At 41.0% G+C, this 27,519-nt stretch overlaps 1 protein-coding gene across 5 annotated transcripts; it reads left to right on the top strand.

The window, feature by feature from the left end:
* Positions 1 to 4: 4 nt before the first annotated feature.
* Positions 5 to 27,321, top strand: rab11fip3 (RAB11 family interacting protein 3 (class II)). 5 transcript variants are annotated; one of them, XM_020606134.1, is made up of 16 exons: positions 5 to 260; positions 817 to 904; positions 2,768 to 2,929; positions 8,722 to 8,815; positions 10,507 to 10,583; positions 14,553 to 14,725; positions 18,298 to 18,498; positions 20,504 to 20,641; positions 21,579 to 21,614; positions 21,765 to 21,858; positions 22,069 to 22,313; positions 22,684 to 22,765; positions 22,894 to 23,031; positions 23,133 to 23,288; positions 23,402 to 23,542; positions 23,639 to 27,321. In XM_020606134.1, the coding sequence occupies exons 2-16, from the start codon at positions 830 to 832 to the stop codon at positions 23,750 to 23,752; spliced, it is 1,926 nt and encodes a 641-aa protein (XP_020461790.1). In that variant the 5' UTR covers positions 5 to 260; positions 817 to 829; the 3' UTR covers positions 23,753 to 27,321. The 5 variants fall into 5 exon arrangements, with proteins under 5 accessions (XP_020461790.1, XP_020461791.1, XP_020461789.1 ...); XM_020606135.1 differs by lacking the exon at positions 5 to 260 and adding an exon at positions 267 to 390; XM_020606133.1 differs by lacking the exon at positions 5 to 260 and adding an exon at positions 406 to 591.
* The last annotated feature ends 198 nt before the right edge of the window (positions 27,322 to 27,519 follow it).

Raw genomic sequence — 27,519 nt, 5'->3', positions numbered from 1 at the left:
CTGGAGGAGGAGGTGGAGGAGGATGGGACATGGCTGATGCTGATGCGAGAGCTTTCGGGGTCTGTGTTGAAACATCGGTGAACTGACTGTCAAATGATGGAGCTTTTTGGCCTTATTTAATGGACATTTTATCCCATTATGGTTTTCGACCAGGGGCGCTGAGACTGATGTGTTTTTGAGAGGGGAATAATACAGGATTCTGGGACGGAAGGGACTGTTTCGACTCGTCACTCGTCTGGCCTGCCTTGTGACTGACACAGGTGGAAAAACGGCATCGAAATAAAGACATAATCGTGGATAATACTTTTCATAATTACATACGGAAACGTGGAATACTCAAGCTAGCACTTGGTTCCAAGTTACCGAGAGTGGAAGAAGGTGGACTGTCTGGTGTGTTAGCTAGTTAATAGGCTAATTTCGCTAGCTAGTCAGTTAGCTAGTCTTGACCAATGGCACGAAAGAAGTGGGATGCTCGAAGGAGGAGTTAACATTAGTCGCTAGCATAAATTCGTTTTGACGGAAGCTACAAATGTTTGGTTGTCACCTTTGTAAATAGGGGTGGCATTAACGGTACAGCTGGGTGTTATTCAGGTTTGAGCTACGCTTTTCACAACGTTTCCTAGTTGCATTGTTTGCCTTTCAGCTAATTAGCTTGCGATGGATAATATTACTCAGCTAACAAAGCTAATGTTGACAAACACTGGTGGCTTAACGTGTTAATTCGTATTGCTTGAAACTGGCCGTTTGACAGACATGCTGTCCGTTCTTTTTGCTAATTCAACTCTGAGACTATTTCGATGATTTTCCAACCTTCAGGCCGAAGTGAAACATGACGTTGGATGCTCTGACGCCGAGACATTTGACAACTACCGGGAGCGGATCTGCCATGACAGAAATGGACATAGTGAGTCAAAGCACGTTCACGTTAGTACGGTTTTTAGTAAGGCTGAGAAATTAATATGAATTTAGGTAACATTGTAAACATTTGGAAGGCGGACACTGAAGTTAAAAGTAGGATACAATTCGTTAACCCGTTGACTGGGAGGCTAGGGACAACTTCAGTCAGTCTTCTTCAAATTACTGTTATTTATGCAATCACATTATCTGCCAGCATTTCTTACATTTCTTAAGTGGCAGTCAAAGCGTGTAGGAATCCCACTCATTTATTTCAACATTTTATTAAAAAGGTTTAGTGACATCTAAAAACATGGTATTAAAACTGAAGAACTGGATCTCTGCCACAGCAGTGAGATAAGGACGTCACCAGCTTTCACGAGTTTTCAGAGAGGAACAGCCAATATAAATGGAATCGACCATTCTGTCTGGCCCTTTGGGGCACAAACAGTGGGAGACAGAGCAGCCATTTCCTTTTGGATTTCATACACTGGCTTCAGACAGTGGAGATGTGCTCTGTCACAACAAGAGTGGCCAGACGGGTTTGGATTGTAGAACTGGCGACCAGCAATGTGAAGAAGAAAATGTTTTCCAGGACAAGTCGATAGAGTTGGACAACCTTGTAAACATCTCAGATTTTTCTTGTGGAGATTTAAAGTTTGACAGAGATCAATCCCACACGTCTCTCCATAGTGCTCGTAGAGATGAACTGTCTTATACAGAAAACACAGAGGGACCTGAAGAGGTTACTGACTGCACTTTGTCATGGCTGGTTTCTCCCAACCTCACGGATGTGGTTGGGAAAAACTCTGCCTGTGAGGACCTGAGTCTGACACAGGAGGCCCCTTTTGAGCCCAAAAATGCTTTCACTACTGAGGCTGACCTAATAAGCCTCAGTGGACCAGTCTCTCCATTGAATATTTTTGAGAGGAATTCTGAAACCAGTACAGGGGATCCATTTTTGATGGTTGATTTCCTCTCAAATGAACCCTGCTGTCTCCACCCAGATTCCTCAGGTGAGTTGAGCCCACAGGGAGTCAGTGAGGAGCTGGTAGACCTGTCACAAGAGGAGCAGGCAGGTCTCCCTCCCTCACAGGGCAGTGACACTTTGTCACCTGAGACCAGAGGCAAAGGTTTGTTCTCTGATCAAGTGACTGATTTGACTGTGAACTGTAGCGCTGTCCTGCAAGGTTTACCTGAGAAGTGCCTCTCGGAAAACCACGTCAGCAGGCCACTGGAGCGTTTCGAAGGATCTGTGCCTTTGTTGGATTTAGAGGTTCCAGATTGTGACAGCAGTCTGAGCCTGTTCCCTGCCAATTCCAGCTCTGTTTTCTGCAGAGGTGCACCTTTAGATCAATCAACAGAGGAGTCGGTGGTGGAACATAGAGAGGCTAATGTAATTAGGAATCTAGCTTCAGAGCAGCAAGGTGAGAGTAACTCATTCACTCTGGGTTTGTCAGCTGAACTTTTATCGCGGACAGTGCTTCTGGCTGAAGATGCCTTCATCCAGAGGGATTTCACAAGCGAGAGTGGCTCTGAGGAGAAAGTGTCTAAGGATTTGATGGAAGATAAAATTTCTGAGGCCAGAAATCAGGGGAATGAGTCAATGGCTTTGGATTTGTGCTTGACTGGTAATGAGGTTCATGATGAGGAAACTTGGGTCTCGAAACAGGGGGATGTACAGAACAGAAGTATTCCCAATCCAATGACTGAACAAAGGGAAGAGGAGGAGAGGCTGACGGAGACAAACCAGCTCAAGGGATCAGATCATCATAGAGAGGACTCTTTTGGTTTTGCACTTCAGGATTTAAATACTTCTCATGATGCTGTATGGACTAGTGAACAGACTGTGGAGACAATTTCTCTTTCTAAGATGGTGGTAGATGACTCACTGCCGATGGTTTCAGCTGTGAAGACGAGGGAGGAAGATGTCTCCCCACTGAAAGCTGTTTTTGACGCTTTAGACCAAGATGGAGATGGATTTGTACGTATTGAGGAGTTCATGGAGTTTGCTGCTGCGTATGGTGCTGATCAGGTGAGATGTCTTATTTCTCATCTTTTTTTTTTTTAATAGCAGGCAGCACTGAGTAATGGCATGCTGAATGAAGTTGTCAAGCCTAATAAAGCTTCATATATGGACATGATATGATTTTCTGAAAAACCTCAGAGCATACTGCAAAGAGCCTGCTTTATTCAATTAACTGAAATCCATCTGGCTGATGTCGCTTTGCTATCAGTTTACAAGTTTGCTCATTGTTGTTCGCAGTATAGTGAGGAAGGCACAAGTTTAGTCACTGTGATTGTGTGAATGTTACAAATGTTTATTTTATGTAAAGATTAATATGTTCCATTGGTGCAACTGTTTCTAAAACTGGGCCCTGATTATGACTTTTAGATGTTTTAATGAACTACATCAGCTTTGTGTTGCTCTGATGTATAATGAATCAGAGGCAACATGATGCCTGCTTGAGTGCTAGCGTGTTTCATACAGAGCGGGGCTCACCATTTAGTGTAATGGATTTAGCTAATACTCCACCACGGAATGGTGTTAGCCATGTCTGGATTAGTTTGTCATCTACACTTGGTGTGTTCAAGAGCTAGGATTTGGGTTACCATTCAGATAAGCCTGTCAAAACATATTGACTGAAATTGTCAAGATTGGCACTTCTTTTGTATGTACTATAAAGTCACAAACACTCAGCCCATGTGTATATTGTGTGGTTTGGGGATAATCTTAATCTTAATGGCTTGTGTCTCACTCCATCCATTCATTTGCTGTTATCTCGCTCATTGACTTTAGCCTTTTGTCATAACATTTGTAGTTGTAATTATATGGCTGTTGGTCTTGTCTTCAACAAAAGTTGATTTTAAAAGCGTAAACATTTGACACGTGTCAAGGACACTCCAGCATTAAAAAAAAAAAAAAAAAAATCTAGTTTTTGTTCCTGTCACGTGCTCGTCTGGATGCCTGTCCAAATGTTTGCAAGATTCTGACTGAACTTAGGCAAGTGATCACACAATTTGCAAATAACCGTGAAATGATGGATACAAATGATGTAACCAAAATAAGTTTCCGTTTGTTTTTACAAAGGCATAATTCATTTTAAAATATGTCCCTTAATGACTAGTTTTTGAAAAATTGGTATGAGGTGGATTGAGGCAACATAAACAATATATTTAAGCAGCTTTTGATTAACTTGGAACAGTATTTTTGTGTGAGCATGGTACTCTAGGCAAACACAGTGCTGGCTCAGTAACCCTTTTAAATCCCTTCTCTTACAGTCCAAAGTGCCTCTTCTGTCCCCTGTCTTGCTGTAGGTATCTGTGGCTCCCCAGACAGAATTGTGAGGCATTAAGAGTAAAATGTATTTTCCTGAGTCAGAAGGACTTTATGGTTTGGCTGTTGCCCACCAACTCCCCATGACCTTGCTTAGAGGGACAGAGCAGGGCTCTTGTAATGTTAATCTAATGTAAATAACTTCCACCTGTTTGACTTAGCAGTGCTGAAGGTGATATATTTACATGATACTGGGTGTTGATTTTTATTTCAAAGGTGTGGTCTGTTTTACTGTTACTCCACACCATTTGGTTACTGAATGACTTCTCCCAAGTATCAAGATTCCAGCACTTTTCCAAGGTTTTCTTTGGACTGCATACCAGATTGTGCAGTTAGATTACTTGTGCATGTTCTTCTGTGTTTAAGCTATTGATATCTGATTTCTGGGTCGCGGGTCGGCCCCTGTGACCCGGTCCCGGATAAGTGGAGGAAAATGGATGGATATCTGATTTCTAAGAGCCACAGGCACCACTTTGTGTCCTTGCAGGAAAATCCTCTGATTTCTTTTCTTATCTGATCAGAGACAGGTGTGTGTGTGTGTGTGTGTGTGTGTGTGTGTGTGTGTGTGTGTGTGTGTGTGTGTGTTTTTCATTTACAGTAAGTAAGCAGACCAGACTTATCTTCAGAATTTGTGGAATGCTATATAATGCATGCAACCTTTTAGTGGATGTGGCATTCATTAGCTGAACTCAAGGATCAGTGGGGAAGACAGGTCTGATCTAACAAGGCCTACACACACACACACACACACACACACACACACACACACACACATTGATTCTTGGCTGAGGATGCAAATGGTTCATTATATCAGTTTGGAATACACATAAATGGACTTTTCATATTTGAATAAGCTTTCCCCTGATATATCCTTATTTCAGCCATGTGGAGATGGAAGTGGTTTGAACAACCTTATACCTGAGCGGCTCAGATTAGTGAAGTAGTGAACCCCACAGAGCAATAAGCTATACTGATAAAAAAAAAAACATTTATTAAAGGCTAAAATGGCAGTAGTGATAAAAGCCAAGTGGAGATGGGGTTAAGAGCTAAGCTTAGGATGCCATCAGGGAATTATTTGAGTGCAATAAACTATTTGGTTTAGTTGTCTACAGATCTCACAGAGTAGTCTGTTGTCCTTGCGGTGTATTTTCTCTGCCAAGCTTTTGAATGACGGGCACTTTTTCCTTAAGATTTTGTGTTTGTATGCATATTGTTGTAGTTTAGTTGAGGGCTAGGAGCAGGCCTTGCATGTGTTTTATCCTGTAGCTCTTTGTAAATATCCCTTCAACCTGTCAGACAGCAGGAACAGTATGAGCTATCTGCATGCACGTTCAGCTGGGGCTTGTACGCTAATCATGCAAATATTTTCTCTAGAATTATTCCAGGATATGGCGGTGACTATGTACATAAACACACATGCTGCAAACATGAGCATGGAAATTTTAAATACATCAACTTAAAAAAATATTCAAAAGACTAAACATGGTTGGTAGGAGAAACAAGATGTAAATTCTTGATGCTCCCCTAAAAAGTTCCACCACATGCTTTTTGTTTGATACACAAGCACTGCCTCTACCACTTTTCTAGGTGTGAGGCATGTTTCTGAGATTGGACAGAGTAGAAGATTGCTTTGTGGACTTAAGTTGCTGCTAGAAAAACATTTCATTTAATGCAGTTTTGTGACATTTTTTACTTGTTAAGATCACTCTGGGCAGTTAATGCTGACCTGCTATTATTTGTGCAAGGGTTATTTCATAAGACATTGTGATGGGAGTGAAACCTCCTGCAGGCATGCACCAGATATGGAAATTCAGTTACTGAAAAGATCTTTGAAACCACTGCTCACTGTTTTCGTGCTATTGTTTGCACAAAGGCCATACTGAAATGGACTGTGGTCAAGTTTCTCGTTAGTCTACATTCCAACCTTATTTTAGCCAGTCGCCCTCCCCTCACCCACTTCTTTTATGTACTACAACTATAATCCACAGAGGAATGTCCCAAGCCCTGATGCATCCCAGGTCTAGAGTACACTTTAGTAGGAATGTGTGAAGTGTTTACCCCCCTTCCCCCAAAACAAAAAACAAAACAAAAAAAAACATCTGCCAACCCACTGGACTTGCAGCATGGTCATGGTTATCAGAGGTTTGTTTAGGAACTGTTGTGAAACCCCCTCCGGGAAAGGCTCTCACCCAACGGGTGTTCTTCTCCATGAGGTTATGCACAACAGTGGTCTGTGTGGAGGCGGTCAGGCGTGGCCTGGCACTGATTAGACACAAATGGAGAAAACCAAAAAAACCACAGTGCCTTCACTGCTCCACAAGCAGTGCAAGTGACTGAGTTGCCTCTGAGTTTAATTTTTAGCTGAGCATTACCAGTGTCTCTTAGGGCTGTGCTTTGTTAGCTGTAACCATGCATATTATTACATAATACAGCGTTAATGGTAATTACTGACATAAATTAATGGTCTGGCAAGAAAAGCAAACTGTCCAAGAATAAATGACAGAAACAAATGCAAATAAACTTAAAATGGTTCAGTAATTTTAAAAACTAGTTTAGCCTGCCTAAACTCCAAGCAGTTAAACTTGATGGTGATGGCATATTGCATTACCCTTACAAAATGGCAATAGATGCAGTTAACAGGTCAAGAAGTGACAAAACCAAGTGTTTAACAGTAAAGACATTATACAGATCTAGTTTATCAGTTAAACAGCTGTGGAGAAGCTTTTCCAGGGTCCTAGGGCCAAAATTAATCATGGTCACCTTTAGTTTTTAGGTTTGACTAAGGAGTAGCCAACAGGCTCTGCTCACAAAACCTGAGGAGCCTGGCGCTGCTGTGTACAGCCTTGACAACTCAGATGGCCATCAATGTGCACTGTAGTCTACAAGCTTTAAACTGCCTTCATTGCTTCTGGCTGTCAAGATTTATCTGTTCTGTGTAGTCATATATTATTACTATGCTGTAATATTGCCCCAGTCTCCTACTGTAGAAGCAATAAATCATTTTTTACTGTAACAGTTGTGTAAAAATGTCATCACAGGCACACAAATTCCCCAGTCACATCTCAGCTTTGCCACCACACCCAGCTGAGGTGTTTATGAATAGCTGCATGGAACAAAGCCGTTTTTCCTGTGAACTGTGATGCTCCATTGTGAAACGGAAAACTCAAAAGCTGTATATACACCCCTCACTGTCAAATGTTTCCCCCCCCTAAGTTCAGTTCTAGAAAGACCCTGCTTTTTCCACCAGCACTTCTTCAGCCTGCAGTTTATTGCAAATCTACTGCAGTGGAAAAGTTGTACCAGACAGAAATGAGTTGCCACAGTATTTCAGCTCAGTCTCTCCCCTCCGCTCACTAAATACAGCTGGGTTTGATTCATCAAACCAAGGGGCTTGTTGCAGTCAGTTTATTAGGATTTTCAGCCTCCTGAATTGGAGCTCAGCGTTCCTAATCAGATCAACTTGTTTTTAAGTGTAACTGATATGCAGTGACGCTTCATACAGAATGAACGTCTTGGTAAAATGACCATGTTCGCATTGTATGCTTGCAATCTCAAGGAATAAATGAGCTAAAACCTCCCCCGACATACTTTCTGCCTCCCAGCTTTTTTTTTTTTTTCTGCCATACATGCCTGAAATTGTGCTGTAATTTTGTGATGTGACAACATTTGACTTGTTTGTGTAAATTGTTCTTGGTCTTTACTGCCTATAATTCTGCAGATGCATGCACATTTTTGTTTTGCAGGTTAGGTATTTGAAAACCAGATATTTAAACATTAACATTAACCACCACAATATGTCAAGACCATATGTAGAGGTAATTTCACATAAACTAGAAGTCAGTTTGCAGTCTAAAATGTTAATTTTTTTTTTTTGCTCTGAGGTCTTGTGCTTGGTGAAGCACATATTCTCTTGTTGCCAGGTTACTGACTGTACAAATGTACAGTATGTAGGTGCACTTGTGTAACCCATGAAACATTTGAGTACAGCAGTGTTGTTGTGCATGAAATGTTATGTTGCGTCACATTATGAACTTGCATGCTTTTTAATATGGATTTGTCTCAGTTGGGTAACAGTCTTTCTGTAACATTTCTTTGTTGTTGTGTATATAAAAGGTATAAAGACAGTCCACTTTTAAAACTGTAAACTGTTTCCAGTCGAGTCAAACACTTGACATCTACAAAAGTGTATTTGTGACATTTTACTCCTGTAATCAAATTATCCTTGTAGTTCAGGTAATTTTCAATTAAACTGTCATAGGAGTGAAATGAGTAGTTTTATTTAATAAAGTCCTGGCTTGCTCTTTTACATGTTGTGTGCCTTTCCATTGCAGTCACTGCAAACAGTGCAATTAAGTAATTTTGCCCTGTTGTGTGGGGAAAGTTCCTTTTTACATTTGTTGTATCTTGACAGCCAAAGTGACAGGGTTGTGGTAGAGGGATATGTTTTCCATAATGAGTTAGATTTGAATGCTGTTACTTGTGCCTTTCAGGTGAAGGATCTGACAAAGTTTTTGGATCCCAGTGGCCTGGGCGTGATCAGCTTTGAAGACTTCCACTGTGGAATCTCTGCTATCAGCAGTGGAGGTGAGCAACAAGGCATCTATTTAATTCTTGTCCACAGTTTAAGTTTTAGATTTTTCTATACTATCTCATGTATACCACCAGTCAAGTTTGGACACACTTTCCCATTGAATTGAATGGGAAAAGTGTGCAAAACCACTACCCAACCCCCCATTTCGTGGTGTGTTTTTATTATTATTATTATAAATTGGCTAACCTGTCGTTTAGCCTAATTCCACTATGAGTGCCTCAGCAGCAGATTCTTGGTCTCCTGCTTCTGGCTCAATCTCTCTGCATTCCCCATGGTGCCAAATATCGTTGTCAACACAGTATGTTCACAGCTATCCTTCAGCTGAGTTGAGGGATTTTAAAAAGAAAGGTGGAAGACTGACCCAAATTCTTTGTAACTGGACTCAATATGCTGCTGTTCTTTCTTTAACCATTTTGTTGCCCATTTGTTTCACTTTATAAGCTATTAAAAAGGCTGCAAGTTGTAAGAACTCATTGTTTCCCTTTTGGCAGTTTACAGAACACAGTGGCTGAGTTGACATGCTGTACAGATAGCAGTAACAGTACTGCAATAGCACACAGTTTGCCCCGTGTGTAAGCCTGTTCCCAAGGCTTTCACAGTTGCACAGCTTCAGTTACTCATTAATAAGTCATGCATTGGGAAGCATGAGATGCACAGACACATGGGCTGAACCTGAATAATTTACTGCTCTCTCCCTCTCTCTCTGCCCTGTCCTCTCTGTGGTCACTAGTTCCAATGCTAATATTGTGCAAGGTTTTCCCTGCCTTTAGAAAGGATTAGGTGCAGCACCTTAAGCCGAATGAATATGAAAAGGCCTTTAGGTGACATATCAGAATGAATGTATACTAAAAACAGAATTCAGTGCAGTAACAAAAACGACTTTTGACTAACTGTCTTTCACAAATATTGTAAGATAAATGGTTGGGGGGGGGGACTAAACTAATTTCAAAACCTAGGGCTAGACTGTTGATGTTTAAAACCACCAGGTTTGTCATCTTCTGTACCATAATTCCTCCACCTCTGCTGTAATCGTCTCTTCTCTGTACTCTACATTCATACTGTTTATTTCATTTATGTACCATTTCCAGGACAAAGTAGTCTTAATATAAATACGCCTGCAGGTTTTGGAAATGCCTTGTCCCCTGTAGTGGTCTGTGTGTGGCCTAGAAAATGTCCTGTTATTTTGACATTGAGGCTCCAGGTGTTTGTCAAAAAGAAGCCAGTTTATCCTGCACAGACTCGTTTGACTTAAATTGCCTGCAATGTGTACGACTCGAGTACGGGTTACAATGGACTCGAGACACAAATCCTCGAGTCTAGTGGCAGCTTTTGAGAACACTGTTTGTGCTTTGTTTTCTCAGTTGGGTGCTATTGATAGCTCTGTGTACTAGATACAGGTGCTGCAGTGGCTGCTGGGACTCCATCTTGTTGGTCTGTTTCAGGTTACAGTGTGTGTCTGCAGGTACTATGACAATGTACATGTCGTCACTGTATAAAGCATTTACTTTTAATCAGTTTTCCCAGTGACTTATTTTCTATACCTGCTGTTCCACATTCCCGCTCTTCTGCCTGCATCGTTTCTTTGTCCATTCACATACACACATCTGTTGTATTTGCTGATTTTGTTGTTGTTTTGACATTTATTAAATTAAACATTTCGTCTTCGTCTTCGTCTTCTGTGCAGGTCCAGAGCCGCAGCTCTACAATGTAAACTACAGCCCAGGGGATGGAGCTGTGGGCTGTCCAGAAGAATACGATGAGGTAAGGTGCTGCACAAGAGGCTTAGCCTCAGTCTAGTTGTGTATGTGGTCCAGTTGTGTACTCAGTTCCCATCAGTGCACACAGGCTGAACTCTCTGTGCACTCACTCTACCCACTGCTATTGACTGAGTTGTTTGCAGAGCTATCATTACCACTGTGTGACTGTTCCACAGGCTGAACACCCTGGTTTGGCTGACACTGAATAGCATCTGGCATCTGCTGGACTTTTGAGTGTTCTTTGACAAATCTTGAATTATCTGGAATGTACCACAGTTCCAACTTTTTTAAAACATTGTGGTCAGCATATCTGGGATTTCTGTCTCCTCTTGTGCATGAAACTTGTATATTTAACCATCCTTGTTGCTGGCCTCCACTAAATTGAAAGGTTTCCGTTTTTGTGTGGCTGACTGTTTTATTGCTGTATATTGCACAGTATCAGCACCCCCCCTTGACATAATTTAGAAGTGCAGGCCTGAGTACTTGAATAAAAAGTACCAACAATTCCTTCCTGCATTTTTTTTATATATATAATAAAACAGTGGGGACCTTTCATATATTATCAATAGAGTACCATCAAACTACAGTACTTTTACACAGTGAAAGCAGCTGAACTACTCATGTTTTATATTTAGCTACTAGTTGCATTTAATCACATTGTAGCAAAACCAGCTGAATAAGCAGATTGTAACCAGTTGTCAAATATTGGTGTTCATATCAACGCATTTTGTAACGTAAACATCACATGTACCTCCTTTCACAAATCAAAACCTTATTTTATAGATTGCATGTTGTAAAAACAGAGTTGGTTATTGTAGTTTTGGGTTTCCTATCAACATGAACAGTGAAGCAAATAATGTAGACTACTAAAACCCCTTGATGACCGATTGCCAAATTTTGCTAAAAAAAAAAAAATGTTTATGCTGTAATTCAGTCTTAACTAAATACAGAAATGATAAACATTTTAGATTCAATTGAGCCTACTTGCACATTCCAAGGATACCATGATCTCAGATGTCAACTGTAAATAAACACCCACCACCCCATTTAGAAATCGTCGAGACACTACTCATAATGCCAACATTTGATAGTATCAAACCAATGCATTGACAGCCGGCAGTACATCCAAAGGTACATGGCAAACGGTAACGTCCAATGGTGAATTTGGAGTAGTGTTACGAACTTGACAGAAATGCTGATTAATTAGCTGATGATAAATTAACAAAACTATCAAAATGGCCAGCCACACCATAGAGCTTGGAAATCCAGTATGATGACTGAAAATTGAAGTAGAAGTTAATGCTGTGATTATAGGTTATAATTTGGTCGAGGTGAAATGTAGTGAGGGAAAAATGGGTCAAAGAACAGAACCTGATGGTACTCGTATTTCACATCACAAAATATTGTATTATTTTAGGAAATTCTGTTCTTTCACATAAATAAGGTTAGAATCACATGGCCAGAGTGTCCACAAGCCAGAGTGTCCAGACTGGTTTTCCAATCAGTCGAGGAGGTCTGGTTTCAAAAGCTGCACTGAGGCTGAATAAGAGAATCAGAGGTGAAATCTGAATTCACAGTAAGAACAAGCTCATTCACCACCTTTCCTACTTCCTTAAACAGATTGGAAAAACTCAGTTAAGTGTGCTATATCCAGTTATTTTCTACTTGAAATATTCATGTTGCTGTAGATGTTGGAATCTGTATGCAAAGTTTCAGAGGAAGTCTGTGCACGTTTGAAGTAGTTGCCACACCTGTGTCCATGCCTTGTTTTTCCCAGAAAAGGGCTCCTCTCTCTCAATGGATGTGCTGTTCTAGCCCTGTTTGCTTTCAAAACAGGCAAGGTGAGGCTGTTCCGCTGAGGCCTGGCATTAAGAGAAAAGCAACACCCCATGTTTCCTTTACTAAATGTGTTCTATGTTGCTAACTCTCACACGGCCGTCTCACTTTTAATTCTTAAAAGATCCATATAACAGCAATAGTGACCTTTGGGTTTTTGTTGTTGTTCTGTCAAAACCATCATGCAATCACACTGATTCTGTTGCAGCTTAACAGCATGTTGCTTTTCTAGTGGCACACATACCAACAGTGATACAGGTTGTTGTAAGGTTATAGTATAGCTGTCATTCATTGTGCAGTAGAATGCAGCTTAGTGATTTTTCACTGCCACACTATGCCAGGACATGAAGTTTCCAGGGGCCAGGGAAGATTAAACAGTTGTTCAGCTGATTGTGTGCTTTAACTTTGTTTTGAAAGGTGGCACTAGCTGACTGAGCATTAGAGCTGACTTTTGTTACTCTTTGGACTTGGACTTTGTCTGTCTCCACCCCTCTGACCATCAGGTGGCACTAAATGAAATGTTAGAATAGTTTCCAATTTTCCAACAGACTGTCTCAGAGAGTGAAGGTGAAGCAGCATTAGTAGGAGTTATTAGAAGACTCCCATGGCAGGACAGCTTTTCTGTCAGGGACTGGATAGAGACAATGGGTTTGGGCATGGTGGATAGCCCTCTGGGCCCTGCTTCTCCTGACACCAGATTTATAATGGTACGTTATGCTTTCCAGCACGACTCCCCTGTCTTGCCGTCATTATTTAACCGCTCTGCCAATGTGTCTCTAGTTGGTGATCTCCTCAGATGTTGTTTTTGGCATTTATCAGTGTTTTGGCGCTAGAAAAGCCTTAGACTTGCTCATTGTGTTTAGGCTTGTTTTTTTAGAGGTGGTTATGTGGCAGGTTTTTACTTGGAACAGCGAAATGAAACACAGCAGACTATCTCTGAAGTCTGTTGATTGATTCGTTTGGTCATTGTGTAGACATGGCTTGAATTATACTGAAGTGCTGTCTTAAGTGACTGTAGCAGCTTTTCGAGCACTACAGTACATCTTTGTGCAGTATTACTGTAGTGGAACAAAGGGGCCGATCCACATTTTTTCAGTTCAGATTCTGATTTATTGCTTTTTGTTTGCAATAAAACAATCAAAATGATAACTGAGTAGTGGTGGACAACAGCAACCTCTAGATGGTCAGAGGCCAAGGACGCATACACTTCTCCAAATTATTGCATATTTACAAATCTTCACTTTTGGGCTAGAATAAACTTGGCTTTTGTTTTACAAGATTTCACATTTTTCATTTATAAATATAGCAAACACTGGAGCATTATTAATTTATTCTTAATAAAAAAAACCTCTTTGTATCAAGGGTCCAGTAAAGTGGCAACTGAATAGATGGGATCACCTTCAATGCTGCTCACATCTGAGGTCCAAATATCAGCTGTGAAGTTTATGGCTTTAATGTCTGTGTACTTTTTGTGTATAGTAGTCTCTGAAATGTATTTTCTGGATGGCAGACTACACCTTGGCTTTAAGTGCTCCAACAGGTTGCGAAATCTGACCTTTTACACTTCAGATAGCGGTTGGTCGAGTATAATGAAGTTGAGCAACTTCTCTGTATTCCCTTTAGCCTTTGGGTTGTCTGCTTGAAGTTCATGCATTTGCAGGTACTTGATTAAATTGGTTGTGTTGTAGACGCAACCGTACCTCCACCTCTAGCCATGCTGGCTTTACACACATTACAGATGGCTATCTTGTTTTTCAGTGTTTCCAGACTACAATATCCCCAAATAAATGACATTTTAGCCAAAGCAGCAGCTGATGTTATTTGCTCACTCGGTTACAGACTGAAGTTGCTGCCGGTTTATGGTAAGATCTAGGATGGAATCTAGGTCAGTGATGCGTCTCATGTTAGGTTACGGCGGGTTCATGGTTCAGTGCAAGCTGCAGTCTGGAATGTGGATTGGCCCTGCCCAACTGATGAGTGACGTCTAGTGGATCAGACCCGTCTCTGTTGTATAAATCAAGTTCTGTTCATATTCCTGTCCGTTACCTTGGTGAGTTACTCAGTAGGGATTTGTAGGTTTACTGCTTAATGTTCTCACTGTAATGTGTTTCTTCTTGTTCCATTTCTTTTACTGCAGCAAAATGAGGTGACTGACAGTGCGTATTTGGGCTCCGAAAGCACTTACAGTGAGTGTGAGACCTTCACTGATGAGGACACAGGTGCCCTCGTACCCCCTGAGATGCATGAGGATGTGGAGACAGACAGCGGTATTGAGGCCACGCTGCATGACCCTGAAGATGGTGGAAATAGGTTGGTATTTAGTTTCAACCTCAGCCATATACAGTGTACATTTTGGCCAGCATTCTCATATAATATGAGGTGTCTATATATTTCTGTCCTCCTACTACATACATGAGAGGGTCAGCATATCAGGAACCCTTCTAAATATAATGTAGTCCATAACAACGGCACCTTTAACTATGACCTCAGTAAATATAATTGATTTTATACATTTTTGGCAATTTCACCAAAAAATGAAACATTTAGATCTTCATAAACAGATGTTAAGGTGGAGATGTTGCATACAGGTGTACCTAATAAAGTGGCTGGTGAGTGCAGTGTTGGCACCCCCCCCCAAGGCTGTAATTGTAATTGACTTTTCAGATCAACATAATCATAAGTGCCAAGTGTTGCCCTACACTGATCTTTTCATGCAGATCCCATGGTATACGAGTCTTGTGTGCCCAGCACTGGATCACTTAGGCTCTATTTGGGTCAGACAGGCAGATTAAACGGCCACCATTTCATTGGTTCAGTGTCTTAAGTTCCCCAGGATACACAAGTGTCTAGAAAGTCAGTCATGGTGCTGTACAGATGTTCTTCTGTTTAATTTTTCCCTTAATTGTTCATTAGATGCAGCTAATTAATGTAGTCATACACCATGTATTTCCACAGGCAGTTTGAGGCAACATTTCACACAGTCAGCAGGGACATTCAGTGTTGGGTTTTTTTTTATTTCTAAGTTTGAACAGGAAAGTCCATTCAGAGATAACTTGGAATGTGCACAGTGTAAGCATCTGAGACCTTGAACACAAAGTCCTACCAGCATTCTTTACCCATGTCAGCGCAAACATAGTAAGTGAAATATTTAGTTTCATGTATACTTTGGGTTCTGTTATGTTTAGTGGAGGTTAACAAATTACCTTTGTTCACTGAAAAAGGCCCAGTTGATATTGGTCCACTAAAAGTAGTCAAAATAGTAAAGTTCATCCACTTTACTAATACTGTTTTCCATGTCTCTTGCATATGGCCTGTGCCTCATACTGACCAACAGCTGTTAGTCCTTGTCACATATTTGAGTCGGTGTTTCAGTAATTGACTGATAATATAATGTTGCACTTAAATCTTCACTGATGCTCATTACACAGATATATATTGATCAGTTTGAGTTACCTCATGTAGCTATTATGAATTGAGTGACCAGTGGGTTTTGACTGAGGTATACAGGGTAAACAGAAATGTGAGAATGGAGCCTTCTGAAAACGGGCTTGTCTGAGTTGTGGTTTTATTATGGGTTCAACACAGAGAAAATATTGCCTTAATAGTGTCTCTATCCATAAGTAAACTCTAGTACTGGAATTTAGTTTCATTAGAGAGAGAGAAAGCTACACCACAGTAAGCTACATGCACAGTAAGATGTCATTCCTAAGCATAATGGTGTCTCTGTGCTTCTGGGGTCCATTATTTTCACCAGACAAGTAGGTTGCTTTAATAGTTGTTAGGATGTCATTCAAACCCTGATTATGAACTCCATGTGTCTTACATTTGCACAGTGTTCTTGTTGTAGTATTTAGAGCAAACTCTAGGGAGGAAGTGTAGGACAGTAACGTATATCTGCTGATGGTGTGACCCGTCTCTGGCCTGATGACTGATTAGAGTGGTCTGCCTGACATGGATGTGCTTGGACTTCCTATTCCATGACGGATCCTTGAATTCCAGGAAATGCTGAGTTAGTTTTTTTTTTTTTTTTTTTTTCTCTCCCTTTCTGTGGCATGTGCTAATCTGTACCTTGACTCAACCCATACATCACCCCACAAAGTCTGCTCCTGGCTGGAACTTGCACTTGTATGACTTTAACTTTTTAAATTCTCTCATTCCAGTAGTGTGTTAAATAAAAATTTGCCCACTCGCTTCACAGAATGAAGCGGTATTATATGATTTTTAAATTATCATGCAAGTGAAAAACCTCAACAGTCTGTGAATGAGAAGTTTATATGGATGTTTCATATGCTCAAACCTTTAAGGACATTCCCTAGTCAATAGACAAGTTGCTGCTTACACTGATGCTGAGTCAGTGTAAGTAACGGAGGCCAGTAACTGAACTGAGATTTTGCCATGCTGTCTGGTTAGCCCAGCTAACCATAGCTATAGCCTGCAGATGTATATATTCAGGGATTAAGAATCTAACAGGATTAACCTACCCCCTCCTCTGTCCTACCATGTCCTGACACACATTTGGACCTTGGACTGTCTGTTGGCCATTGCTTAGCATCAAATCTGATTATCCATTCGCAGTCAGCCCTTTCTGGTACAACCTCAAGTCTTGTGGGTGGCACAGAACATGCACCATCAGTTGTGTGGCATTGTAGATGGGGAGCTCATTAGGCTCACTTGTTCTCAAAGGCCAGATGCCTGTGTTTTCTCCAAGCTGGAGAGTCTTGGTTTTAGTTTAAATTGGTGTAACTTGTGAAACTTCAGGATTCCATTGTGGTTATCTGGGGTTTTAACTCCAGTTGCTCCATGGCTTTTATGCCAGGGCAGTGGAGGGCGTTTAAAGATGCATTCTCTCTCTCCACTGTCCGTGTGTCATGGACCTCAATATGGGGCCAAGTAGAAAGAGCAAGAGTAAAGGGTAAGTGGCTTCAAAACTGGATGTGTTACTATTTAACCAGCTCTGCCAAAATGTTGTTTAGGGCATTATTACAGCGGAAACGGCATTGTCTGGTTTAATGATACTAAAGAGTGTCCATTTCCAAAGTCTGACTGCTTTTTGTGTATAACGGTATATGATTTTAAAGTAATGATTTAGCTTTGAATTTGACACATGAAATGTGATTTTACTTGTAAGCAAAATGGGCTTTGTCATCATGTGCTGAGAAAGCAAGCCTTTCTGCTGACTGGGCCATCCTGTGTGTGTGCTTATCACATTCAGTAAATTGTGTTGGACAATAGGAAGGGCTAGTTTTCCAGCTTTCCTGTTAAATGGAGATCAAGGAATTTTAAACTCTTGAGCAAAAAGACTTGCAGGTCCACTCAGAAGATTTCTATTCAGTTTTCTAAGATAACCAGCCAATTATGTAAGATGAAGTCATGTAACCCCACAGATGACTTTTACAAGTCTCGAGTGTTGTCATTATGCTTTTGAATTACCAGAAAAGCACAAGGCATTCAGCCCAAGCAGCTTCTGGGATTAAAGTGAATTACCAATTACCTTTGAAGATGAGTGAGTGTTGAGCTTGTCCAGATTGTCACCGTTTGGGGGGGGGGGGGACTAATTGTTTGGGATTTACAGGCTGCTGTCTAGTACACCAACCTATGCCCAGTCTTTCTAGTGTTTGTTACCCACACTCTGTAGCTCGAGTACTATAGTATGTCAGCTGTATTTAATTTTTTGGAATGGGCCCTGTTTGGTCTGTCTCAGATTGTGGCTTCTTAAATGCATAATCATGTGGCTGGTTCAATCCAGTCCGATGTACATTTTATCCTGTTTAAACTTCAATCACTTACAGTACCTCAACCTTTGGCCAGGACCTGAACATATAAAGGTCTGCTGCTGCTGTGTAAAAGTGAGCACACACTTAATCCATTTTCATGTCCCTCAGGTTTTCCCTGAACTCTGAGCTCCATACCCACTCTCTGGTGACGGTCATCTGTGGAGAGGAGGAGCACTTTGAGGACTTTGGGGAAAGTAATACTTCAGAGTTGCTGCTGGAGAGCACTGTGGATGGGACAGGAGGGGAAGGAGACTCTCCTCTTGTGCAGCCCTCTGAGCAGCTCAATGGCTCCTCACTGCTCTCTCCCAGGTATGAGCTTATTTCCCCTACAATTGTGAGTAACTGACAAAAACAAATATGAAAACATTTTGTATGCTATGCTCTAATTCTGTAAAAGACCAAAGCAAAGGTTATTTAAGTGAGGTGAATAATGGCACCAGGCTGTGCAATTTCAGCATTTTTTTTTTTTAAATCAGACCCATCCTGATAAGAGGTGTGACTCAGATTCTGAGCTGTATTGTTGAAGACTAAATGCCTCTGTTTATGTACTACATAGAAAATTACTTTAAACAAAAACTCTGGGGTCAAATGATAAGAACTATTTTGAGATGTCCTTCCTACTCCAATCTAGGGCAAGTTAAAGAGTAAATACAAAGTTCATTGCATCAGGCTTGTTGTGAAGTTGGTGAAAATGTGGATCTTGGGCTTCTGTTTAAAAACTGTGCCTCCCATTCATTGGCTCTTGCTGTGTTATCCCGAGTAGCCAGAGTAAATGCTTTACAGTCTCACTGTTAAGTCTTAAGTGTGGTGTCTGTTCCCAATTGTTCTGGGACAGACAGAAGGCGGACGTTATGTGGTACAGTTCAGACAACTGGGGAGAATCTAACCAGCTGCCTGAGCTGCAGTGATACTTCTACAGGTTGATTTTAGCAGTGTAAAGTGTCTGCCAAACACCAGCACATACACACGCTCTTGGTTAATGGCACAATTCATATGTATTGAAGCTCCCGCTGTAGCCTTTTTCCAGTCATCTTTTCCCCTCCCCCTACAGTGTTCATGAGACTGTAAGCTGGATAATGCGCAATTCCCATTTGGGTGATATTTCCGCCATTTGCCTTGCCAGGAATCTCTTAACAGCTTAGTGCCCAGTTATTGCAGCCTGCTGACAATATGGAAACAAAGTGGTCTAACTGGATTGGCACTAATAGTACAGATTCAGTCATCACTATTAATCTTCAGTGAAGTGCAGCTTCACTGCTTTTTTTTTTTAATCATCATTGGAGGAAAGCTAGCATACGGTAGCTCTGTGTGTGTGTGTGTGTGTGTGTCGAAAAAATAGGATGCTTGGATATTAGCCTGAATGATCGTTGTTTGCAAATTGTCTTCATAGCATGAAGTAGTAAAATAAGATGCAGTAAATATAAGACCATAGTAATTGGAGGCCAAATGTATACAAGAGTTGAATCTATAAATTTGTCATTTATGTAATGGTTTTAAAGTGAGACAAACTGTATCTGAAAGATTACATCACATCCAGGTTATTAGGTTGGGGGAAAAAAAATCGTACACAAAAACTTCATCCCACAAATTTCACCCACTCGGTACAAATGCGTCACCATGTTTTCAGCCAATTGTGCTCTTTGTTGGCACATGTAGCCATGCTGCCTACACACACCCCCTCATCACAGCACTTTGAATACGCAAACACACTCTGCAGTTATTAAACAGTCATCCTTTACTCTGTTTGGAGAAAATACTGCGATACAACAATGCATATGACCAAGTGCCACTCACTCAGTCTGTCATGTAATGCAGTGTTTCTGCCTTTGTAGAGAGAACCCCACATAATTCAGACCGGACTCACTCCCTGAATGATTAATCAGCTTGTAGTGATGATGTGAGGAGAGGGATATGGGCACAACAATGACCAACTGTGCATTTAATTTGTTTTGTTTACTTTGCTATTTAATATATCAGCAGCCATTCTGTAGCTTGTTTGAGCATTGAGGTTGAGGACACAATGTTTGACAAAAGAAAAAAATCTTAACAGTGCTAAGGAGAGAAACGGATTCTATCCCCTAGCATGTTTGTTTCCTGACAGTACCCAGAAAGCAAATCACAACCACGCTGTGCAGCCTGTTTCACATCTCCCTCCTGCTGTAGCCCCTACACTTGACTCTTTCAAACTCTTCTGAGGATTTCACTAATATACCCTTACACCATCAGAGGTGTTTCGTCACACCTCAGTGCAGTCCCTTCTTGTCTGTCACTCACCACTTCCTCCTCCTCTTCCTCCCTGTTTTCCTTTTTCCAGTGCACCTGCTCCTCTCCCTGACTGCTTTCAGAGCTTCCTCAGGGAGGAGGCGCTGGACTTTTTCTGTAGCCAATGTCACAAACAAATAAGTCGTCTCGAGGACCTCTCCACTCGCCTCACTTTCCTAGAGATGACTAGGTAACTCATCATTCACACCCCACTTGTGAATGCGATTGCCGTGCTGATTGGATACAGTATTGTGCGTGTTGTCATAATGTGTGCATGCTGTGTTGGACTGGCAACAACTTGGTGTGTTTTGTTATGGGCCGCACATGTGCTCACACATATGGTATAATTGGTGGGTTTTCTTAACTCCACCTTATCCCAGTCTTTTTTTTATGTGCATGTTGCAGTGTTTGCATTTATTAACAGGAAAACTCAGCATTTCACTGGCTACTTTGCACTTGATAGATGCAATAGCCAGTTCTATCCCATTGTTACTATCTGTCACTCATACATGATAGTCTGCTGATCTCAAAATAAGCTTAATGTACTGTTTATCTAAAAGAAATATGAAACTAACCCCAGGCATCACAGGTGAGTAGGCTCTGACTCAGTCATTTTTGCTCTCGTTATCATCATACTTCATTTGAGCTGTTGCCAAATGACTCCTTTTACCGTAACAACCTCCTGATCCAGGATTAAAGCCCAGTAGCTGTATTACAGAAACAACTTGAAAATCCCTACATACACACCTTGTAAATTTGAGACAGGACACAGTTTTAGAGCTTTGAATTTCACATCTATTTTAGATATTTTGAAAGTTTCTGTAATGCAGCCAGAGGTGGCGCAGAACTGATCCTAGACATTACGTGCACTGCTGTGTTATAGATGTGATGTGTGAATATTTTGTAGCTTTGGTTTAGACAGAAATCTAATGTTATTGGTTTAGACAAAAATCTAATGTTACTAAAGAACCAGCTCATCATGCCCCCCCCCCCTTTTTTCCTCCTAAGTGGGGCTCCTCTGCTAGTAGAGAGAGGGACTGGGGAATAGGATTACTATCAGGAGAGATTTCTTTACTCTGTCCTTTTTCTCTTCCTGACCATTTTTCCTGTTTGGTCTTCCCATTCAGTGCTGGCAAGAGGCTGTCCAGCAAGAAAGTAGCAAGGTAAGCTAAATAGTTGTTCTGATTTTCATAGACAAGGGCTCATACTTCTAGTACGACTGTAACAGATAGTTGTTTGGCATAACAAAATAGTGGTTTATCAAATGCAAGCTACCACCTGGGACTTGACTGTGTTCCCCTCTTTCCCTGCAGACACCTCCTCCAGAACAGCTCAATGACTCTTGACACCATGAGTGACTTGACACGGGATATCCTGGAGCTTGCTGACAATGACATCACAGACAAGGTGAGTTAATTGACGGTCTTTGTCGAAATACCTGCCTTTTCATCCCTCTGGTTACACATCCATGTCCCTGAGCTGCCAGTGTTGTTACTTCTTCATTTATAAACTACTGTAAAATTTCATATTGGCAGTTAAACAGATACTGTACATCATAGTATATTCCTCCAGCAGCATCGTTCATTTTTGTCTTGTTTAAACGTATACCTTTCCTAGGTGCTCCTCCTTGAGCGTCGAGTGGCCGAGTTGGAAAAGGAGTCAGAGGCCTCGGGGGAGCAGCATGCGCGGCTGCGCCAGGAGAACCTTCAACTGGTGCACCGGGCCAATGCCCTGGAGGAGCAACTGAAGGATCAGGAGCTCCATGATGATGAACAACTACAGCAAGAGATCCGTCGTCACAAGGAGGCCCTGAGCAAGCTGGAGAGGGAGAGGGGGCTGGAGCTGGAAAACCTGCAGGCCAGGTGAGCAGATGAGGAAAGATGCTTCCTGTATTAAATACGGTTTTATTCTGTGTGTACAGTAAATATGTACTAATGCTTATAAACTACAAAATGTATCAGCTATTTAGATGTTTTCATAATGATCTATGCAGGCTGTACATTTGGATGCGTTTGTGATGCTAGTTGTTGACATACTGTACAGTACTGTTTGTGGGAGGAATAGTGACTCCATTCTGCCACCTTCTGGCATACATGTGCTATTGAACATGAGCTGTCTTTTTATGGTACAGCATTGTCAACCATTAACAAAAAAGTATATACAGTATATCAGTTGATAATGTGTTTGTACTGGAGACTTTTGATGTGAATGTCTGAATGGTTTGTTCCTCAGGCTTCAGCAGCTGGATGATGAGAACAGTGAGTTGAGATCCTGTGTTCCTTGTCTACGAGCAAACATCGAGAGACTAGAGGAGGTGAGCGATTATCACGTCTTTGTTTCCCTTGCCTTCCTTACTCGTATTACAAATATTTTTATTTATTTTTATAACCTGTCTTAGCACTCCACTTCGTCCTCACCTCCTTGGTTCATTTTCTTTTCTAGGAGAAGAGGAAGCTGCAGGATGACACGGAAGCAATGTCTGACAGGTTGAAGGAGGAGACGGAGTCTCGCAGGAAGATGGCTGACAAGCTGAGCCATGAGCGCCACCAGAACCAGAAAGAGAAGGAGTGCACTCAGGAGGTGGGACTGGTTTCTCTATGTACAAAATATACGATACATCAGTCATTTATTAAAATCCTAATGACTTTACTAAGTAATGTCTCGATCTCTTTGCACCACAGCTTATTGAAGACTTGCGTAAGCAGCTAGAGCACCTACAGCTGTACAAGTTGGAGGCCGAAGCAAAGAGAGGGCGCTCATCCAGTGCAGGGCTACAGGAGTATCAGACCCGCACCCGCGAAGCTGAGCTGGAGCAAGAGATCAAACGACTCAAACAGGTACAGAGCATAGCATTCTTTCGCTTTAACCAAGCTATTTTGAAAAGGAAGAATTATTTACCCTCTGGCCTGTAATGTTTACTGACATTTTACGTTTGACTTAACCTGTTCAGGACAACCGCAGCCTAAAGGAGCAGAATGATGAATTAAATGGCCAGATTATCAACCTGAGCATCCAGGGGGCCAAGAACCTGATGTCAGCCTCCTTCTCAGACTCTCTGGCAGCTGAGATCAACTCTGTGTCTCGTGCAGAGGTATGTTTAGAGAATGTATTCGTCATTAGTCTATTGAATTTCAATGGGCAGTTTTTTTTATTTTTTTTATCGACACTAACTGTTGTCTATTTCTAGTTGATGGAGGCTCTGCACAAACAGGAGGAGATCAACTACAGACTCCAGGACTACATTGACAAAATCATTGTGGCCATCATGGAGTCCAATCCATCTATCCTGGAGGTCAAATAGACACCATGCAGCCAGGGGACCACACAGAGTGACTCCATGGGCTGTTTAAAAAATATTGGTGACTTGACTGAATCAAAATTACCAGGATGATGTAAAATATTCTGACATCATTTTGGTAGGAAAAAAACTGATGCACTCAACTCCTCGAAACAGAAAAATGTAAGATTTCTAAGAAGTTTGTGGCTGTCGGTGAAAAATAAGCTATTTTCAGTTAGATATTCCTTGAGACTGTGCTTGTTTGTCCATGTATGTGTTAACCCTCCTGAAAGCACTTGGGTTCTGGTGACTTCCATGCATTTGGCTAGAGGGACCTGAGTATTCATTCCCCTGTTGAATGGATGAAATGTGTGCAAGAAGTCGGTATCATTCAGAGTAAAAGTCTACACCCCTTTCCAAAAACGGTGTCGGTGTTTGATTAAGCTAAAACTAAGATCAGTTGTACCTAAAGGCCTTAAATGGAAGGTGAGTATTGGTTATACATACCATACATGCCTCTGTTTAGTCGGTGAAATGTTACTGGCATGACTTTGGTATGTGGACTGTGACCTCCTGCATCAGGCTGAGTCGCGTTGAATCCTAATCACAAAGCCGTATGAAGCTGTGGTCAGGAGACAAGTAGAAATTGTTCATAATAATAAGAAAGTTTGCTGTGCTGCCTATCGAGCCCTATGGTAGTGTCCTTTCCTTTAACCAAGTTCAACTGTCTTTCCAGTGAACCCAAGTGAGGGACATTTCTAGGTGTTGTGGATGAGAAGTGTCCGGAGGGTTTTTTTTGTGTGTGTGTGTGTGTGTGTGTGAGAGGTGTTTTTTGCTCTCTTACTTAAAGGTATTGCAAAGGCTTGGTGACACTTGAAGTAACGGTAATGAAGCCAGTTGTTCATGTAAGCTTCAGTGTCTCAAATGAAGGAACTGAATGGTTGTAATTTGCTTCATGATTTATTTTTACAATGAAACAGGGTCTTGGAGCTCAGGTGGGCTGGAAACCAAGTGGAAAAGCAATACATTTCCCATCACTCCCTGGCACAACTGTTAGACAAATCGTATTTATCTCACTGACTGACAAAACGTAACCAGCTAAAATGCACCAAACACTTAAAGTAAACATGAAGGGAAACCTGCGAGTGACTGTGGGAATTGTAGTTTTATTTTTGTAAGTACAGCCCACCTGATCCTAGTGTTCTCTTGCTGAGTAAAAGTGTGACCAGTTACTGACTGATAGACTTTTGATAGGCTGTATGTGAGAATCAAATGCGTATACTTTGCACTACATTTTTTTTTCTGTGTTTTGTTGATAGAAAACTGTTTATTGAAATGGGATCAAATGTAGGATTGAAGATGTTTTGAAGGCATGTGGGATTTGTTGCTATGGGATGTACCAGCAAACCTGGGGATGGTGTGCAGACAACTCACTCAGTTAAGAAAAAAAAAGCATCACACTATTCATAGTGCAATATTGAATTGGAAATGCCATGTCTCAAGATAAATTTTCACCTGCATACTGTATTTTTCAGCCATCAGGAGTTCATATGAGCTTTTCTGCTGGCTATGGGCCTGTTTTTTTTTTTTTTTTTCCTTCCTTCTTCTAAGACCTGATCTGCACATGTAATATTGAAGAACTTTGGTAGCAATAATGCTTGGCAAGAAAGTGGACATTAGTGGAAGGCAGGTGAAACTAGCCTTCTCTTCTGCTGAGGCAACATCGGCTATTTTGAAGACACACGGACTGCTTTTAGACTTAACACCATGCTTATTGGTACCGTGCAGCCATTGATACTTTTGGACACTACCTTCTGACTCAAACTGGACATACTGTAGGTAGCAGACATCTGGATGGATTCCTAATTGAAGTCGGGGAGGTTGTTTTTGACTAAACAGCGTGACATTCTGCACCAATATGATGAGAATTCCTATTTTTCACCCCATTCACCTTTCTCTCACTGCTCTTCTTCACTCCACTGAAAAATGGCCTTGGATGTAAATGTGTTGTAAAGCGTTCTTCTTTTTTTTTTTTTCTTTTTCTACACTCATTCTAGATTCTAGGTATTTTTATAGTCTTATGGTGAGCGACCGCTGCCTGTATTCTTCTCTAGCATGTAGCGTGTACAGCATCTGTTTTTTTTTTTCCTCATTTTAAAGTCACATGCAGATATTTATTCATCTTTTGACACAAACGACAACTCGCACTTTGATCTGTTCTGCTGAAAATGATATGTACATTTGTGATTTCACAAGAGGAGATGGCTTCATGGTTAATGAATCTGTGGGAGAATTTGACTTGAGCAAATGGTTTAAAACAGTCATACTGTCTTTGGATGCGTTGCCATTGTGTAACAGGTTTGAATATGACCTGGTCACAATGGTTGGTTGTTGAGGGCCTTGCACTCTTCCATAATACTGATAAGGCTTTGACATCTTTAAGATTGTGATTTTAGATATGACTGAGTTTGCAGGTTCTACTGTTGTCTTCCCAGATGGAGTCAAGTATTGCATGGAAACACCGATTTTTTTTAAATTGTATAGCTCTGATTCAGTTGTACGACCTATGTTTTGACTTCCAGACCATATGATATAATATCCATTAGTGCGGTTGTAGAGATTGTGAAACCTCAGTGTCAGCACATGACACCTCATATTCAGGCTTGCTGGTGTGACTGGATATTTGCTCCAGGAGATTTAATACCTAGTTCTTTATCAAGAAGGGAATCATTTACAGTATGCTTTACAAAGAGGGAACAGGATGATACCCAAACACGGCAAGCTATGTTACACTTGATTCTCTCACTGCTTCATATTTTGTCTTTTTTGACAAGTAATTTGATGACTGGCAACAGAATAACTAGACAATAGGTGAGACCACAGAGCTGAGAAAACATTCCCTTTTAGCAGAAATGAAGCTGGGTGTACTTTAACCAGATCTAGTTTCCCTATTTGAATTTTGAAAATGACCAAAGATGGATGCTTGAACTTCAACTGATCATTTTGTCTATCAGGGTCCTTGATCACACTTTTGGTAACACTTTGCCTCTTCTAATAAATCACAAATCAACATCTCAGCTTTCCCTGAAAGAAAAATGAAACTTGTCTGTTAGTCTAAACACTGTGCCTCAGTGTCTCAAACGTTGACTCTAAACTAACCTGATGAGTCCTGGGAAAAGCACTGACCATGTAACTGTCAGTCTGTTAAATAACCATGAAACCTGAACTGTAAATATGAATTGTCTTTATGTGAACTTTTTTCCTTCTCTCTCATACTCGCTTCCAGTGTCCAAAGAAAGTCTGCTCAAGGCACAAACATCACTACTGAAGTAGTGCATGGCTTGCCATTATGTGACATGGGAAGATAGAATATTGTAGAAAAGAGAAATTGTAAAAGTTAAATTTATTCCTATTTTCAAAGATAATGTATAAATGATGACAGTATTGGTTACAGCTGTATATTATTTTTAAAGGTCCCCAAATGGTCTCATCCTAATTGTTACTGGGGAAATGTAACTTCAGTCATTGTACAAAGAGAACATTTAAAGTTGAGCAGTGAGGTTAAGATTAGAAAAATAAATGGAATAAAATGACCCTGTGGTAGTTTGTCGTTTTTGTGTGTGTTTACTTTAACATGTTTGTGTTCTACACATTTACATCTAGTGTCATAATCCAGTTAGTACCTCCACCAGTTACGCAACATGAATTTAATTTCTAGACCCAAAAGAAAGGAGTGAATCCCCATTATAGTATAGGTGTGCAAACCTAAAGGTTCGTTTCTGATATTTGCG

This window comes from Monopterus albus, unplaced genomic scaffold (genome assembly GCF_001952655.1).
Source record: "Monopterus albus unplaced genomic scaffold, M_albus_1.0 scaffold76.1, whole genome shotgun sequence".
NCBI classification, from domain to species: domain Eukaryota; kingdom Metazoa; phylum Chordata; class Actinopteri; order Synbranchiformes; family Synbranchidae; genus Monopterus; species Monopterus albus.
This window is presented reverse-complemented; position numbering and strand designations above follow the sequence as displayed.

What these genes read in the sequence shown, in the direction of transcription:
- rab11fip3 (XM_020606134.1), top strand. Translation starts at nt 830, where the DNA reads ATGACGTTGGATGCTCTGACGCCGAGACATTTGACAACTACCGGGAGC. An exon ending in CTGGAAAACCTGCAGGCCAG is followed by an intron (nt 22,314 to 22,683) that starts GTGAGCAGATGA and finishes TTTGTTCCTCAG; the next exon opens with GCTTCAGCAGCTGGATGATG. An exon ending in AGAAGGAGTGCACTCAGGAG is followed by an intron (nt 23,032 to 23,132) that starts GTGGGACTGGTT and finishes TTTGCACCACAG; the next exon opens with CTTATTGAAGACTTGCGTAA.